Below are 15171 nucleotides of genomic sequence, written 5' to 3'. Positions count from 1 at the left end.
ATTCATGGGACAGATACAGCTGGAAACAAATGACTCCATTGTTTTCCACTGGTACAGCCACATCACAGAAGGCCTTAGCGCATCTGTGAGAAGTGGGTCATTAATTAGGAGTCAATACTGAGCCAACAGGATTTGCAGGGCTCCAAACACTGCTGGTGGCAAGCTTTTCCACTAACTATAACTGCAGCTGTGAGGAGAACACCCTGAAGAGCAGAAAACTTTGTTCTCCAGTATCTAATACCCCAAATCAATTTTCTTTTTCAATTCCAAGTAGACTAAGCTATTCTCATTACTCCAAGAAAAACTTTTTCCTGCTGCAGGAAACATTGCATTCTCTGACCAAAAGGTCTTTATATCTAACCCAAACAGCAACTGACTATGAAACTCAACATCTGGGATGATTAAAGTTAAGCCACTCAAGTTTGCAAGCTTTTTATTTGCTGCTTTTGAAAAAGCACTGTAATGAAGCAATGCATATGTTCTCAAGCAGAACAAACTGCTTCAGGTCTTCCGGCAATTTTTCTTCAAGAAGCACATTAAATTCTAGCTAAAGCAAACACTACTTCTCCTAAAGACCACATTCGCACTACAATCAGAGTGTGTTTACACAGAGCCATCACATGGGCATCCTTCCCATCTGTCATCCCACTAGAGATTAAACAAGGGTGCATGCTGACATGGGCTGTAGAAAGGCATCTCAGTTGGGGATTAAGAAACATACAAGATACCCTGGCATAACTCAGAGCAAATTTTTGGTTTTTTCATATACTCAAACTGTGTACATAGGCTGTAAAGACACTGAAAAAGACATTGCTGGGAAATGTCACTTTTCCAATGGCCACAGCTATAGATGCAGGGAGGTAGACAGAACACAAATAAATGTCTGTTGTTTCCTTAAAATATTGCATCATTCCACCAGAGCTTTACCCACTTATTTTGCTTTGTCCAAATGTTCGCTCACAGCTGTCAAAGCCTATTTATATGACTGGAAGCAAGAAGCTGGGTTACCAAGGAGTTTGTGTCCTATGGATGAATTTTCAGGTGTGCAATGAGGCATGCATTCACTGGCATTTTAAATTAAAAGAGGAGGAGAGCCACTGCCTTGCACGTGACTGCTTTCAGCTTCTGCCAAAGAGATCCCTCCACTGTGACCTCCTGTCTCTCAGAGAAGCACGACTGCCTCTGCAAAAGCGATGGCTCCTGCCTGCTCTCCCACTTGGATCTCCAGCAGCACAAATCCGTCTTTGGCAGCAGCAGAGCTCGGAGACAGCTGCAGCCAGGAGCAGAGCAATCACTCCATAGAGGTGCCACTGAACAGGAAACAGGCACTCTGTCACTCCTATCTACTCGCTCGCTTGTTCTAACTTTTGTAGGAAATCAGAAAAAGTGGAGCAAAAGCTCCTCCAAGTGTTTTAACCCCAAGGCAATAGAGCTTAGCAGTCCCATCAGGCATGAGCTCTAGTGAAAGGTCTTCTTGCACAGGGGCTGTTGCATCACATCCCTCTGCACAACAAATGCACCTAACCAGAGCTTGTAGCAGAAACAAGATACCTTTTCACCTAGGCAAAAACTTGGCAGAATTAATATCTTCAAACCCAAATTCCCTCTCAAATTTGACTGAAGTTGGCTGACAAGGCCTAGCATTACTTAGCAAGGCTGGGTGGGAGAGAAGGGGCACAGAGACAGGAAAGCACAACTGCATAACCCGTTTTCAGAAGAAAACAGCTGGGCAAAAAAACCAAAAAAAAAAAACAACAACAAAAAACCCCCACCCATAAACCTGAAAAAGTGAATCCTGCTCTTCCAGGGTGCTGTTACAACCGGCTCAGGGTCTTCCTGAAGGTAGTTTTATTTCAAAACATTTTATTCCACTGAGTTCTTTTTCTTCTTCCTCATCTCAAAATGAGATTAAAATTGACTTTGCACACAGCTAAAAGCCAGAAAAATCACACATCAAATATGATGCCTTAAATAAAACGCCCCTTAACAACGTGAGATTTTGTGTGTATTAATTCAGTGGAGGTATTTTCAGATACTCTCTGTTCTTGTCCTCATCTTGGTGCAACTCCTGTAACTATGTACATATCTAATAATGATGAACAGCAGCACCTCAGCAGAGTTTAAATATATTTAGTCAGCAAGGTCTCTGGAAAGGGGAGACTAGAGTCAGATCAGGTTGAAACCACAGCATGAGGCCCCATGGGACAGGATCATCGAGACCAAACATTTGCTTTCCTGAAGTTGCAGAAATCCTCAAAAATCAAACAGTTAGGTAATTATCTTTACAAGTCAAATTGCTACATCTCTGACAGCCCTTCCCTGAAGTTTCCAACATCTCTATTTCAAATAGAGCTTTGTTGTCTTCTTTACTATTAACACAAGGCTAGAGAACAGAATAAGGATTTCTGTACTGTCAAACATACCGGAACTACTTGTTAGAGATCAAAAGCTGGACCGTTATGTGGTATTGCTCCCCAAAAATTTTCACTAACCTAAGAACAAGCAGCTTGATTAGGGAAACTGATGAAAGGGCCTCAGTATGACTCTAACTAGCTACTCTTAGATATTTAAATAACCATGCGAAGAAATTAGCAATACTGTTAGCAAAGTTAATAACAACGACAAAAATAGTCGTGACCAAGCTTGCTTACAGGGAAGGAAAATTATGCTGACCAAAGCTAAATCCTTTTCCATAACTTGCAGAAAGGATCACATTCTTCTGAAAAAGTTCCTTTAGCTTCTTCAATATGTACTTCCCAAGAAAATGATAGAATCTTAGTCTACTAAAAGACACTGATAAATTCATAGGTCTTTAATAATTTAATGCTATTTCTATTGCTAGTTCTTTGAAATTACTGCAAACATGATCAGCGTCTTCCTTGGTTGAACTGGTTGACTGAAATGGGACATTCATTATCCAACTTTACAACAATCAAGTAAAACTTTCATGAAGATTGTGCTTTTAATAAAAAAAGTGATAGATGTGAAAGGTGCCTTGCAATTTGGACTACCAACAGAAATAAAATTGGCCAAAACTTACAGCACCTGCTTTACCTCAGCAAAAGTCTGCAGGCTGGCAGTTTCTTAAAAAACCTAGGAGTATCATGGCTTTTGAAGCAGCAATTAATGAGAGAAAATAAGAGCCTGAAGAGGCATATACCACCTCCCCAAACTAGAGAGAAAGCACTAGCAGTGAGACTACATCTGGACTACGACACATGAGAGAATTTCCTACTGCCTTCCCAAACCTGACTTGACTCCGCAACTGGGTACAGCCCTCAGCATGTTCAGGGCAGCTGGCGATAGAAGAACACTGGTAGACCTTGAGAATTTCCATGTGCCAAGGGCATCAGAGAGATCAGGATCCAGGCTGCGCTGTAGCTAGCCAGGATGTAGTCACAATGCCCAGGTTATCAAGTGAAAAACCTCCATTTAAATGAAAGACCTCCATTTCCTCACAGGTCTTTGTTACACTTCCTAAAGGCTAAGACCTGCTCCTCTTACACAGGCCTTTCCTAACTTTCTCTGGTTCCAAGACTTTCCCTGGAAAAGCAGCCTGAAAAAATGCAGTGCCGTGTTCCTGATTTTCACCAAGGTGCTGACCATTGCTGAAATTAATTCATTCCCTTTGCAGTCACTACTCACACTTTTCAGAGCACCAGAAAACGTTACCAGGAATGATACAAATGCAGCTCATTTCACTCTGAGTCAACCAGATAAACTCACACTCCTGTCCAGGCTTTCATAGTGTGACGCCATGACTACATTTTCTTGGGGCATTGCACCCTTTGCCTTTGGAAGACATGTACTTAATAGGTATTCATTTCATAAAAACATTTAAGGCTTGCTACTTTTATTTTAACCACATATTTTTCTTCCCGGTATCTGGACATAAAAGCAACTATAAATCACAGTTTTAAGTTGAATAAAATACTGAATGAAAATCATCCACTGTTGCATGAATCTGGATGCACTATAAAATATTTAAAGCTATTCAAATATATTTTGATCAGCATGACATAAAATGTATTTTAGTGTGTTTGAAGTTAAGATACATCTGACTATCATTTGCTCACAATTAAATGCTCAAGAATGGCTAAATTTCTGCTGCTCACTAGAAAAATTATTCACTCACTGCCACCAGACAGCCAAGGAGGTGCTGGGAAAGCCAGGTCACAAGCATGATCCAGACCTGGACCATGTCGTTCTGCTCTCCCAAGTAATACATGCTCAGTACAGAAAAGCACTTCTACTGGATGAAGGAAATCACCATGGCCTGTAGGGTATGCCCAGCCTCTGCCCTGGAGGGAGGCCTGCTGAGATAAGGAGATCGCACAACCTCCCAGCAGAATCCCCCTGGAAAAGGCAGCCACCTTTCAGTTACGGCGAGAGAGGACACAGACCCATGATCCTCTTGGAGACCCTATGCAGATCCTTTGTAACCCATTTGCTTTTTACCCTCTCACACCCACCCCTGTACCCCTATAAGATCTAGTCCTCTGCCCCTGTGAGGAGAGAGAGCTCGTCCCTGGCCTCCCTTCGCAGGGTGTGGGCTAATAAAGCTGCCTCATGCAAATCTGCTCTATGGGTCTCTCGTCTCTCTCCTCCTGATCTGGCCTGGAGATTGCTCTGCAGAGCAAAAAGCTGAAATCACGAGCTGACAATCACTAAAGAGCTGTTAGCCTCTCTGCAAAGGCACTCTGGCAGCTGAGGGAAAACTACATGGGCTCTGGGAAGACGGTTCCTCGCGGGACCATCTCTCCAGACCGGTTACAGTTTCCTGGGCCTGAGCTACAGACCCCACACCAGCTACCTCAGTGGCCCACATAGGTACCCTGCCCCTGTAAATCACTGAGCAGGGGCTTACCTTTGTGATAGCATATAACAGCACTCCTTCTGCAAAGGTATCTAAAACCACATTGCCAATTTTGCTTGTAGTAAAAATTAAATTAAATAAAGGGCCTCACATTTCAAAGATTATCAAGAGCTAGGAAGCCCTTGTTGCACAAAATGGGTGCTATCCCCACATTCTTTAAAACAAATTCCTTGTGAGAAAATGTACCTAAAACTTGAGTAGCATTATCGTATTTTTAATCTAACCTCAGAAGAGAACAAAATCAGCCCATGTAACCAAAATCAACTGGGAGAGCCAAACTGCTGACATAAATGAAATTTTATTTGGAAGTTTTGAAGGTATGAATGGCAACAAAAACAACACACCTCCTTACAAATCTACACCAACAGCAGAGTACTGACACAGAAAAAGCTCTTAATTCCCACTAGATCAAAGTTACTGGATCACCTTTCATGTGCTCTCAAAAGTTCAAATTATGTGAAACTTCCAGCTGACTGAAATCATATTACCATAGAATATCTCTAGTTGGAAGTGACCCCTAAGTGATTCAGTAGATAGGATCAGAAAAAGACAAAAAAACCCCAAGAGGTAATGTCCCTAACAACCCTCCTCTGTATTTCTAAAGCAGCTATAAACCATGATGCTCTGCAGCCTTTACTATTAACATTTTTCCCATATCCTACACCTGGCATGACTTGCTCCCCCATTCCACCACCAGTTCCCATTCCTGCTCATCACTGAGGTCTGCCAGCACATGAGGAGCCAGACCCATTTTAAACACAGACTGCTTTCTCATCCATTCATTTCAGCAGTGTAGCTGAGTGACATCAGTTTCCCACTCCCCTTTAATGTCTCTCCTTGTTTCTTTTTAACCCACTTGTTTTGTCACACAGCCATGGGAGAGCTCCCTGCAACTCTCATGGCAGAGGGGACAACATAGGGTGAGGCCAAAGCAGTGAGAATGCAGAGATAGCTGGGACCATTCACATGGCAAAGCTACTGGAATAAATGACTTCACAGCAACCCCCTCCCATAAGCTATAGTGTTGAGGGAACTAGGTTAAATAGGCCTTAGAAAACACTCCAGTCAAGAAAGTCTGAAATATTTATCTTTGAGAAGTTACAGCTAATTAAATTTCCATATACCTCATATGTGCTTGCAGCACTTCTGGAAATAGAAGTTTAGAGAGGCAGGGGACAAGAGGGACTACACCTTCTAGTCTCACCAAACCCAAGGGTTAGGTCTGTATTGGGAGCAAGCTCTTAAAATAGTTCTAGCACAACCCCTAGGCTGAAAACACACTCTACAATAGAAAGGCTCTGGCAGTAGTTTGACTCTTCAGATTTAGCTCAAGAGAGCAACCTCTTTCATTGTTCCAGAAGTTCCAAAACTTGTTAATACTTTCCTTCCTCCAGGCTAAGTAGTCAGCAACTTGAAAACGGTTTGGACCCATCAGTTTTAATGAGGCTGTCTCTTGCCCTACTTACCTAGAAGAGTACTAAATTTCTCTTACCTAATGTATCACCTTTTTTTTAAAAAAGGTTGAAGGTGTTCCAGGGAGGTCTTCCTGCAGCTTGCATATGGTCCCCCAGAGGAATCCAGGTGAGCAGTGTCTACTGCCCCACCCACCCACTACCAGCAGGGACCCCATATACAGGCTGTGGGCTGCAGACTTCCCTTGTGGTGAGGACAGTGGTGTACCCACAGCCACCAATCTGTTTTGTCCCTCTCCCTGTCCTGCAGCTCTGTCTCCTGTGTCTGGCACTGCCAGAAGGGAGGCTCTGGGCAAGCACTACACCTCACATCTGAGTTGGCCTAATATATCCAGTGCTCCTGGCCTGTTCTATCCTTTGTGCCAAGGTGCAAACAGCACCCACAGCAACCTGGCCACACCACACAGGGAAAGGGCCTAACTGTGGGCACACAGGGTGGGATAGACAAGCCCAGTCACTTCCCATTCCACATGTTGATGCCCTTGGATTGTACTCAGAAGCAACATCTCCACAGCTCATGGATGGTCTGGACTCTACACCAACTGGAAGGCAACCTTTCTGTTCAGGCAAGCTCATTTTTGTCAGAACTGGTATAGATATCAAGGTGGGTGCTAGAATATGACACCATCATCTGATGTTTTGCACTATTAGGCATTTGCAGTTCTGATTCAGAAGTCCATGAATGTGATGAGTAAGTGGTTTTGTATCTGTGTGTCCCATACCTGCCAGCTCCATCTCCCTTGCACTGAAATGTTTTGGGCTAGCTTGGTCAGCCTTCTGCTTCTGAGGTACATTCAGCAGTTCATAGCTCACACCCCAGTGTCTGGGACAACAAAAAACATGCATAAAGAAAATACAATCTGCCACATCTGTACTAAGATCATCAGGGCTCCAGCACATGTGAATGCATAAATGCATTATCAAAGGAGGCCTAAGAAAAATGTCCATCTGACAGGCCTCCTGGAGAGGTGATGAATGCCTCAAGCCTGTCAGCATTTAAGAGGCATTTGGGCAATGCTCTTTGGGCAATGCTCTTTAACAACATGCTCTAACTTTTGGTCACTTTGAAGTGGTCAGGAAGTTGGACTAGGTATTTCTTTTTGCTCTAGATGTTCCTTCCAGCTGAGCTTCCATTCCATTCATCACTTTACCCATTACCAAATTGGTTCAATGTGTTGCCAGTTAAAAATGCAGGGAAGTGAACAACAAAGATTAAACATCTCTCACACCCCAAGTTTTTTTTTCTTGGGCTCAAATTCACTCCTGCCCCTTCCTCGCCCCACTCCCGAGGGGTGCAAGGCACCAGGGACTGTGCTTGGTCACTATCAACTCCACCCTGCTGCTCCATCTTCCACACACTTTTCCCCTGTTCCACAGTGGGATCCCTCCCAAGAGCCACAGTCCTCCAGGATAAGTCTGCTGCCAGAGCGGCTGCAGTTTTTGCAGGAAATACCCACATGCCCCAGTGCAGGTCCTGTAAAGACCAGTGTGGACCCCAACTCCAGCCTAGTCCCCTCCAAGGGCTGCAGGACAGTCCCTGCTCCATTGGAGCCCTACCCAGAGCAGCAGGGGAATCTCTCCTCTGGTGCCTGCAGTGCTTTCTCCTCTTTTCCTCTGACGTTGCTGCTCGCAGGGTGTTCCCAACTCCACTATGCAGCATTTTGCCACTTGAAACCCAGGCGTGCAGCTTCACCACTGCCAGGCCCAGAGACACCCATTTACCTGCACCATGAGCGACCTTCCCAGCTGCCTGGGAGACACAGGCCATACTTCTACTTTGGAGCAGTGCAGGAAGAAAAGTGAAAATCAGAAGTCTGTGCACAATGCCATCTCCCAGCAGCCATCGAACTACATCCAGATGTGGGTGAGGATCCAGCTGTGGGTGAAGATCTGACAGTCAGAAACAGTAACTCAGTGCCTCTACAGGCCTTTGGGGGTTCACTTTGTGGGACCCTAGAGCACAAACTTTAGGAGCAGCAGCTGAGGCAAGAGGGTTGCTCTAGCCTTGACAAGAGACTTGGGAGACGTCATTGCTCTCTGTAACTACTGGAAAGGAGGTTGTAGTGAGGTGGGGGTCACTCTTTTCTCCCAAGTAACAAACATCAGGACAAGAGCAAATGGCCTCAGTTAGCACCACTGGCAGTTTACACTGGCTATTAAGAAAAAATTTCCTCATTGAAAGTGCTGTGAAGCACTGGAACAGGCTGTCCAGGGAAGCAGTCAAGTCACCATCCCTGGAGTACATATGGCACTCAGGGACACGGTTTAGTGTTGGCAGTGTTAGGTTAATGGATGATTATCTTCATGATTCTATTAAGTGAATCTTGACTGTAACTTAAGACACATGGCTGTCTGCAAATCAGCTCCAGAAAATGCCAGCAGATAGCTTCCTTTTCCTTAGTATTTAGCTGTTATATATACAGTAAGAATTTTACAATGGTAGCAGGAACATTTTACTTCAAGACACAGGTAAAAAGTCCTAACTAAATTCCTAAAAATTCCTAAATTTCTAAAAAAACGTTAATGAACATTCCTATAATTATTCTGTCAGTCTTCATTGGGATTTTAAACAATGAGCTGTCAAAAATTTGTTTCCTGAAAAAAACCTGTCATCCTTCCACCCCAAATAATGAACCAGTGGTTATAAAATATCATTGAAAACACTTAAGTGTTACAAGACATGCCAACCATTAGAAAGTAACTTCACAGGAGGTCCCAGTGTGGAGCTTAAGAGCAGAACCAGGACAAAGCATAGAATAAAAGAAAATAATTTTGAAATCAAAACCATCAGGTTTCGTAATTAACTGAAGTTAAATGGGAAAGTGTTAGATAACATTAGCAGCTACCAAAACAACAAAAAGCATCACAGAGCTGTATACACTCATCTTTGTTATTCCCATCTACTAAAACTATTGTTTTAGTCCACGGGTGCATTTCTGTGCCTATACAAAGAACAGTTGCACAAAAATGTTTCCATTATACACCAATAAATACTTGTGTATTTGGGTGCTACCCAGGTAATGTGGCACACTGTGCTGTGCATTCTCCATTGAGTCATGAAACATCCTCTTGAGCAACACACAAAGTTGTCATGGCATGCTGAAGTCAGATGGCTGTAGCAGTGCTTTGTAATCATTATTAATGTACATTTGCCAGTTCTGATCAGTATTTCCAGTTCCATGAGCTGAAGACAGCAGAGACACCCCGGTATCCTTCTGCCTTCCACCCTTCCATGCTCACTGACAATCCATGACCATTAAATCCCACAGCTGCCTTTCTTTTGGGCTTCATGAATTTTGTATTTATTTGCTTCAGTAATCAGTCTACCCTTAAGCACTCCCTAATCTGAAGTTTCCTTTTAGTCTTCATTTAATTTCCAGCAGCTAAACTCTTTTCCTTCTAAAATACTTAGAAGGCATCTTGTACTCATTACTCAGTTAAAAAAAAAAAACCAACAAAACAAACCCAAATGTTTCCAATTTCTCTAACTTCTCTGGCCAATAGCATCAGAGGACAGGCTGGGCAGTGTGACTGGCACTCTCTTTTCCATATCCAGATGTGTTCCCCAAATCCCCATACCACTTCTGTTGTGCTGTCCTGTTTCTCGGCTCCTCCTCCCAGCTCATTTCCCCAGTTCCCTTCCATCTTAATGCCTCTTGCCCCTACATCCTTACTGCTCTTGTCACTGCACAGGAATATTTCTCATCACACTTTCAATTATGAAGTTCATTTCACATTTTTCTTTTCCCTCTTTCTAACATCTCCTCCACTCCCTACATCTGAAGCTCAAGTTCACTGCAATGTACAACCACTGTATGAACTTCTTCACATCCCCCAGTTCCCATGCCACATTTCTCATTCCTTGCTTCCTAAAGCATTCCACGTTTCAAAAAGGCACTTCTAAGTTGCTCAGTGCTATTATTAATCACTGCAGCACTTGCTTACTTTGCTACTTCTCTCACTTGCTCCCTCAGCATCTCTAATGACTCCAACTATTCTTCTCTTTGTGGGCAAAGTTTGTCAGCTTTCTCAGATTACCCACAAGCATCATCTGCAGTCTCCTATACCTCAATTAAAATAAGAAATTGAGTTATCTTCCTATCACCCATCCCCTTGCCTTGCTCCCTCCAGCAAGCTGTCAACACCTCAAATTCTCAGACAGCAAAAATAATAAAGCAAGATACCTTTCTTCCCTGTCATGCATGTAAGCACTCCAAAATTACTCCTTATTCTACCCTCAGTCTATATGTGAGACTTTTTTCCCCTCAAAGTTAAGGCTTCCCCTTTCTTTTTCTGAACTATCAAGCCTTCCGCTATCACTGTACTTAATGCAGATCTAAATACTTCTCCCTTCCAGTTATGTGGAATTCATGTAAATCTCTCTACATTTTCTGGAAGTCACGTTTTTCTTCTATGGTATGACATTACTCTGGGGTGTGATTCAGAAAGGTTAATAACTTCTTTGATGTACCCATCCTGTTCATGCCCCTCTCCCTGTTCCCTAAATTTCTGTGCCAGTTTCCATCATTCTCAATGTCACACTAACTTCTCCTAAGCCTGTCTTTTCTTTGTGCCACACAGAGTCACACTGTCACCCAAAGCCTACTTACCACTTTAGCAGAAAAACTCAAATTTCCACTTAGAGACCTCCAAAGAATTCACATCTAAAACACTGTACAGAAAAGCAACTCTTTCTAGGCAAATATCTCTGAAGCTTCAGGTGAGTCCCCCCATTACAAATATCGGTGTGCTGTTCCATACTACACAGTATCTTATCTGAGCATTTATTATATGGAAAGTAACAGAATTAATCTGAGACAGAAAAGATACTCAATAAAAAGACCATGAAGAACCTTTATGTGACAAAGAAAAAGGAGGTACAATGGTAAGCATCATACCCATCAATTCTGTCATTTGAACACTGAATCCACAATGGATTTAACAATTCAAACACACAAGTAACGATAGCGTACCTTTATTTTAACACGTGCACTGCACTGATGCAGTAGATACAACGCCAGCAGTTTCTCCTTGCACAAACTACTATCAGTCAATAACTTCTAGGTGGAAGCAGCATTTAGTGCAAAGAATAATTAAGAAACTTCTAATGTTAACCGTATCTCGGGAACGGTTTGCATACATGGCGCAGCAATTACAGCTGCTTCCCAACTGGCCTTAAACATGGAAAACTGATCAGCTACAGCAGTTTACATTTGGAAATTCTAACACAGAGACTTGTTTTTCTTTTAAAAAAATCTACACTACAGCAACAAATAAATAAAGACCAACAGTGTGTATATATTTGCTCAGAATCAATTCAGCAACTTAAAAAAATATAATGTTCAGTGTTTGCTGAATTGCTTTATACTGCATCTATCACTTCAAAACACTACATTTAAAAAAAGTTAAAGAAAAAAAATAATTCTTCCAACTCTCTTCATACCCTATTAGTTGAAAAGCTTGCAAGCACTGCTGCCTCTCAGCTATTAATACGCAATTCAGGTCCCCTGGTCGTTCTGGGACTCTTTACAGAACATCCCTGCACACCCAGCAGCTCCCTGTGCAGTAATGCTAAAGGGAAGTACAAGCCCTGGTACAGTGAGCACATTAAATCACCTTGCAGTTCACAAGTTTCCTTGCCAAAAACCAAACCACTCCCACTTGTTGTGACTGATTTCTACATCTGCCAAGCTCATCCAGGAACACAGATGCTCTGAACTCTGTGTCCCCGTGTGCTTCATTTCACCTACATGAGCAATCACACTAAGAATCAATGGAAATATTCATGCTTGCAAAGTTATGGATACACCTGTTTACAGGATATCTGCATTCATCTGCGGCTAGACAAACTGACTGCAGTCCTGGACCATAAATGAAGAGTCTCTACTATATTATAGGTTATAGTACCAACATATTTTCTGGGATGCCTACAGCAGAGCTAAAACACTCAGGGAAATGTAGAAAACTATTCTATTTAGAGGAAAGCTCTGTTCTTTGGAAGTATTTAGTGATTCACAAGCTGTAGGCCATGGAAGAACTGTGCCCTGTGTATATTCAAGAATTAACATTAACTGTGATAATTTAAAATAGTAAGACTGAAAAATGCTTCTGCTGGCTCTCCAAACTGAAAACATTTTAACAATTTTAGACCAATTATGGACTGAAGAAACAGCAAATTTTTGCAAGTTTTCTAGTATCAGTCTAGAATTCCGCACAGGCTACTCAGATTCCATGAACAGTTTATATATGTGGGATGCAATAAAATTACTCCTTATGTGTGGTTTAAGAATATAAAGGACAGCTTTTGTTTGGTTTGTTTTCGTTAACAGTATCTTGGGGGGGGGCAAATGAACTCTCTCCAATAAAACTAAGAAAATGTGAATACTGTGTGTTGAATGAAACATCATTACTGTTCAGGATTAGAATGTTTAGGGAAATAGTGCATTTTTTATTCTATCTTGGAAAAGTAAAAAATGCACATAATAGTCATATCCCTCCTACCTCAAATGGGATTTTTAAACACAAATATCTTAGTCAATACACAGCTCTTACAAAAATATAACTTTTGACAACATGAGAAACTGCTAAAGAAAAATGCATCTTCTTCCAGAACAGAATCACAATGCCCCCCAGCTTCTACTGATTTTTACACTGCAAGTGAGTCTAACTGAGCAAGAGCCTCACACATTATGGGCCATCTGTGGCAACACAACCAGCACTGATCCTACTGAAGCACACACATACTTGCCCCTCAGAACATTCAGTACAGGTGCATATAAAGACAGATCACATCACACCCACATTTCTTCATCCTCTAAGCCAACCTTTACTTCAAAAATCTAGGGCTTCCCATAAGGCTGGGGAGAAGATACGCCCGCAAGAACCTCATTATGCTCAATTACTTGCACTGGGTGGAATGAAAACCCAGCCTTGATCTTCATGCTTCAGTACAAACCTATTGTTAAATCCATGTCAGAATCCAAATAATCAATATGGCAGCAACTAAAGCATTCCAGGATGTAAAAGGCCAAAGATTCTTCTGCCGCAGAGATTGCAGCAATGATGAAGAAAACTAGGGTAAATAGAAATTTAAGACTGGCTTCCTTCCCTTTACTCCAAGCCCTTTGTTGCATTCTCACAAGATTTTTTTCTTTTTAGTTATGCCCTTGTCTATATGGAAGCACTGCAGTGTTCATTAAAAAAACCAAACAAAAACCAACACCACACAAAAACCCTCTCCCATTTTTAAAAAGCACTATAGATGAAAAATCTACTGGAAAAACAAAACCAACAAGAACTCCATGGACCACCCTTGAGGGATGAAATGCTAAAGATGTCTTTTTTAATCAACCAGTTTGTGAAGATCTACAAAAAAATAAAAAGGATCACATTCTAAAGGTTCAGTGCAGTCAGCAGCTATATAGTTTTGCTGCTTATTCATCTTTAAGTTGACTTTCAAAAATAACACCCTAGCTTGTCAAAATATACATTTTCCATTTGCTTTTAAATTAAAATAATAATAAAAAAACATTTAAAGAATTCACAATCAATAGCATGACTAAGTTTCAGGATCATCTACAGCATATAATTTAAAGGTTCAAAATGCCAATATGCAGCATGTGGCAGGCCTATATGCTCCATGCAGCATGTACACTTAGGATAATTTCAAATAATCTTGATGTTCAGATGTCAGTCTGTTTCTTCCAAATTGTGTAGAATACCCATCTGGAGAAAATAAGCAGTTAAGGAAAAGAAAAGGCAACATTTGTAGTACACTGTTAAAATGTAGTTCTTTTTACTTATATTTAAATTCTGAAAACTTCCAGTAGCTCATAAAGGGTAGGCAAAACACTCAAAAGTGAAATCTCCCTGGATTCTCTTTTTGACTCAGCAGTTCAGGGATGCCTACACTTCAAATCACATACACATTCAATTAAGGTCTGGCAGTTGTAAAGGCAAAAATAACCTGTTTCTCTGAAACCACAAGCTTTTAAGGGCAAGTATCTGTATATCCTTCACATTCTTTTATCTTGAAAATGCGGGGTCAAATCTGAGTTTCACAGAGAGCTGACAATAATGAGAAGCAGGAGGAGCTGACTACAGTCAGTCTGGAGTCAGTAAGGGGTCAGTATGGAGGCTGCAGCATTGAACACTACCAGGGTTAGACACACAGAAGGGAGGCAAAATGAACACATGCAACAGAAGAAAGGCTGTCACAGCATCACATGCTTAATGTATTATGAATAAGCAGATCCTGGAAAGATGTTTCCTGTCAAGAGAGACAGCCACAGCAGGCTTTACCCTGCAAAACATTTCCAGGGAAATCCCATAAAAGCAGTAAACACTCAAGGCAAAATGCAGCCAGCAGAACCACCTTACAGCAGATCAAAATGCTCCTCTCAAGCTAAGGGCTTGAAGGTTAAACTTCTAGCTCCCTATATAACTTCCCTGCTACCCACAAATTGAAGAGATTCTGAAGGACTATTTTTAGGAATGGGATGCTTCTGAGAATATGCATACCCCTCCACTTGGAATACTTTTTTCCAGTAACACTAACTAGTAATGATAGGTATCATTCTCTTCCCCATTCCCCAGTCTTAAAAATCAAGTCTGAGCTGTATGTTCGATATGTCAGACAATATTTAAAGATCTGGATCATGCTAATCTGTATGAAGTTAGTTTCTTATTTTTGTAAAACAAAAAAGAAAATAAGAAGATACATCCTTGTCAGAACTCCCAGGCAGCATTACCCTTATCGAACAGTTTATCCCACATCACATACACCACTCAAGAAAATTAACAAAAACACAGCCTGTTCATGGA

General features: G+C 41.7%; 1 protein-coding gene across 1 annotated transcript in view; it reads right to left on the bottom strand.

Annotated features, from left to right (window-relative positions):
* Positions 1 to 8433: 8433 nt before the first annotated feature.
* The window catches only part of SMS (spermine synthase), a 47398-nt gene continuing 40660 nt past the window's right edge, over positions 8434 to 15171 (bottom strand). Inside the window, exon 11 of the mRNA XM_082278725.1 lies at positions 8434 to 14073. Coding sequence (XP_082134851.1) covers positions 14031 to 14073 — 43 coding nt within the window. The 3' untranslated portion in view covers positions 8434 to 14030. The remainder of the gene's footprint in view (positions 14074 to 15171) is intronic.

The sequence above is a fragment of the Coloeus monedula genome (assembly GCF_965178545.1).
Source record: "Coloeus monedula genome assembly, chromosome: 3".
In the NCBI taxonomy this organism is placed as follows: Eukaryota; Metazoa; Chordata; class Aves; order Passeriformes; family Corvidae; genus Coloeus; species Coloeus monedula.
This window is presented reverse-complemented; position numbering and strand designations above follow the sequence as displayed.